The sequence below is a fragment of the Juglans microcarpa x Juglans regia genome, chromosome 7D (genome assembly GCF_004785595.1).
Source record: "Juglans microcarpa x Juglans regia isolate MS1-56 chromosome 7D, Jm3101_v1.0, whole genome shotgun sequence".
NCBI lineage: Eukaryota > Viridiplantae > Streptophyta > Magnoliopsida > Fagales > Juglandaceae > Juglans > Juglans microcarpa x Juglans regia.
In genome coordinates, this window is record NC_054606.1 from 18,157,377 (window position 1) to 18,161,097 (window position 3,721).

Here is a 3,721-nt window from a genome sequence, read left to right on the forward strand (position 1 = left end):
TTTATCATTTTAACTTACTATTATTTATAAAAAAAAAATTAACTCAACTCAATTCAATTTAAAATCAAAACGCAGCCCACTAGTTCCAGCGTAGTTGTGTGACCAGCGAGAGAATATTTGTTTGTTTTTTGTTAAAAAAAAAAAAAAACAGGAAAACCTTTTTGGCTGTTGAACTGGTTCAGAAAACTATCCTCTATTACAGGTGATTTGGATGACAGGACTTTACCTTTACTTTAACGAATTGTCGGCTTTGGTTAATGGGTAACAACGTTCATCCAGAACTACAATGCACTCACGTCACTTTCTGCATTGTCAACTTCTCCTTGCTCCGTACAAAGTAAAAGACAAGAAAACGTGTCACACAGTACAAGTAATATTATTATAAGTGTCCTAGCATATACATTTTCCCTATAAATTAGAGGCCCGTATAAGAGGCTCTCCAAAAGCATCGATCCGGAGTCCTTATCTCGCTTCTCTCTGTTCATGCAACATTATCTGCCATCGTTTTGCCGTCTCGATCATGAGTCCTACAAACCAAGATCAGAAAGAAAGACTTTTCACCCGCAAGTGGCGGTGGCTCAAGGCTTTTCCTGAGAGGTTGAAAGCCAAGGCGTGTGAAGTTTCAGCAAACACGAAAAAGATTGCCCAAGACGATCCTAGAAGAGTTATTCATTCGGCAAAAGTAGGACTCGCACTCACCTTGGTTTCATTGTTCTACTATTATCAACCGCTGTATGACAGTTTTGGTTTCTCTGCAATGTGGGCTGTAATGACTGTGGTTGTCGTCTTTGAATTCTCTGTAGGTAAGTTTGTTAAAACACGTTGAAAATTTTCTCTTGAAAAAAGCGAATAAGAATTCTTGAGTGTATCTTAAATGACTAAAGATGCTTTAACATCCTTTTCAGGAGCCACGCTTGGAAAGTGTTTGAACAGGGGATTGGCAACATTAGCAGCTGGTGCTTTAGGTGTTGGAGCTCACCACCTAGCTAGCCTATCTGGGCACATAGGCGAGCCCATATTACTTGGGTTCTTTGTCTTTCTGCAAGGTGAGCATGTATATTGGCCAAAATGTTCTATATCTCTCACTTCTCAATCAATCTTGTATATTTGATTAAATAAATAAATTTCTTGTACTAATACCGATTAATCATGTGTTGCAGCTGTTACGTCTACATTCACAAGGTTCTTCCCCAAAATCAAGGCCAGATATGATTATGGGCTGCTGATTTTTATATTGACATTCTCATTGATATCTGTATCCGGTTTCCGTGATGATGAGATAATAGAATTGGCGCACAAAAGGCTATCCACCATTATCATTGGTGGGCTTGCCTGTGTGATCATAACCATTTTTGTTTGCCCTGTATGGGCTGGTGAAGATCTTCACAATCTGATTGCTGTCAACGTGGAGAGGCTTGCTAACTTCTTAGAAGGTACATACATCTACAAAAAAAAGTAGGAAAACACTGTTATATATGCCCATAAAATTTATGCACAAGCAACTACAATAAAGAAAAGAAAGAACGAAAGCGAAGGGAACTACAGACAGACAAAAGAAAATGGGAAAGGTTGCACAAAAAGTAACACGTTAATTAATTAAATATTGTTAATGTACCTTTCTCCCTTTTATGTGCATTCATACTTGCAAAATCCAACAAATTTATAGGATTTGGAGATAAATACTTCAAAACATCGCTTATTGTCCCTTTCTCCACTTTAGGAACATTCATACTTACAGAATCCAACGATTATATAGGATTTGGAGATGAATACTTCAAAACAACAGCGGATGGAGAGTCTACTGACGGCAAGTCGTGTCTGGGTGAATACAAGAATGTTCTCAGTTCAAAAAATACTGAAGAATCCTTGGTGGGTTAAAAGTTTCTCTCTCTCTCTCTCTCTCTCGATGAACATTTAGTTAAAGCTTATAATATTCATCCACTCTATTGGCAGGCTAATTTTGCGAGATGGGAGCCTCGTCATGGCCACTTCCAGTTCCGCCATCCATGGAAACAATACCTCAGAATTGGAACCCTAACTCGCGAATGCGCCTACAGAATAGATGCGCTCAGCGGCTACATCAACTCCGACGTTCAAGTACTGCTTTAGAACCCATATTCCACATTTGATGTCTAAATCCATTGCATTTTATTTATTGACATCGTACGTATATAAATATAAATTAACCAAATCAAAACACTACGAGAAAATTACTTATTTACGATTAGTTAATTTTAACAAAATAACTATTTGATTATAAATAGTCTTTTAATTGTAATAAATTGATTACAAAAATCTATTTTTCTTGTAGCGAGAGAATTCCTTTGCATGCAGCCATGTGCATGAGGGCAAAACAATAATTAAAAAAAAAAAAAAACCAAAAGATATGCCGTTAAATTACTTCAAAGACAAATGATTCGGCATGTAGATGCTTTTCTCACAATTGTGTTTTTATGGTTGCAGGTTTCACTTGAAATTCGCAGTCAAATCCAGGATGCATGCACGAAAATGAGCTTGGAATGTGGCAAGGCACTGAAAGAAGTAGCTTCTGCAATACGGACAATGAGTAAACCATCTTCAGCCGACCGCCATGTTTCAAACTCGAAAACAGCTGCCAAGAATCTTGAGTCATTACTCAGATCAGGCTTATGGGAAAATGCTGAGCTCTTAGCAGTGATACCAGCTGCCACGGTGGCTTCTCTACTCTTCGATGTTGTCAAGTGCACTGAGAAAATCGTTGATTCTGTTCATGAGCTAGCATCCATGGCGCATTTTAAGACTGTAGATCGTACTGTATCCCCAGAAAAGGAAGAAGTACCACATGATATTGAACAACTTAAACCAGTTCCCAAGATTGATAGCCCTCATGTTGTTATAACAGTTCATGGGTCAACTAGTGCAGCTTTCCCAGAAAATGGCACTACTCCCCACCAATACTACTGAATAACAAACAAACGGCAATAATGTAAATAGATTTCTCAATATCTAACGAGGAAATTACTCCTCCGCTAAGTATTGTAAAGTTCGAGTGTCTTGATTAAACTTCGACCTTTAATACACTTCAAAAATAGGATAACGATATATCCTACTCGGTTAGTATCTTTGCCATTGTCACGTACTCTTGCTACCTTTAAACAAATTGATATTTTGCATACATGCGTACGTATCTCATGTTATATATATATATATATTTAAAGAGTTAGGGTCACTTGTCTAATAGTGGTCCCTCTCCAATTTTATTTATAACCTTCACTTGTGGCAGAGGAAAACCATAGTTACAAATCAAGTATCTGGGATACAAACTCAATCCAGCATGCCAAAAGAAAACCAAACTAGAAGAAATGAAAACAACAAACAAACAAAACCTCAAGTAAAAGACAAAACAAAACTAAATAATACGAAGCGAAGGCATCTCGGAATAGTCCATGCGAATAAGGCCACGCAAAACTCAGGGAGTCTCTAACAAGTGGGAAAAAACTGTTATATATTTAGCATAAATGATCCAAAAGAAATTAATTCTTTTTCCAATTTCTCCTACTTCTCTATCTTTTCTCTTTAACCTAGCAATGAGTATAGAGACGAAAAATCGACCCAAGTTTGAAAATAAAAACAATCATTTGTGACGGATTATTTGCAACGATAACGACTATTTGCGACAAAAACAGACTCATTTTGACAGGAAATAATCATTTTAATTAGAAATAACTATTCACAAATAAGC

At 37.0% G+C, this 3,721-nt stretch overlaps 1 protein-coding gene across 1 annotated transcript; it reads left to right on the plus strand.

Moving 5' to 3' along the window:
* The first annotated feature begins 436 nt into the window (after nt 1-436).
* On the plus strand, nt 437-3,073 carry LOC121238298 (aluminum-activated malate transporter 2-like). Its single transcript, XM_041135129.1, has 6 exons — nt 437-803; nt 906-1,046; nt 1,161-1,433; nt 1,757-1,869; nt 1,954-2,097; nt 2,464-3,073. The coding sequence occupies exons 1-6, from the start codon at nt 521-523 to the stop codon at nt 2,941-2,943; spliced, it is 1,434 nt and encodes a 477-aa protein (XP_040991063.1). The 5' UTR covers nt 437-520; the 3' UTR covers nt 2,944-3,073.
* Nucleotides 3,074-3,721: the final 648 nt, after the last annotated feature.

Excerpts from the sequence above, each read along its gene's own strand:
- LOC121238298 (XM_041135129.1), top strand. The coding sequence starts at position 521 with ATGAGTCCTACAAACCAAGATCAGAAAGAAAGACTTTTCACCCGCAAG. Across the intron at positions 1,434-1,756 it reads GCTTGCTAACTTCTTAGAAG|GATTTGGAGATGAATACTTC; the intron begins GTACATACATCT and ends ACGATTATATAG. Across the intron at positions 2,098-2,463 it reads ACATCAACTCCGACGTTCAA|GTTTCACTTGAAATTCGCAG; the intron begins GTACTGCTTTAG and ends TTATGGTTGCAG.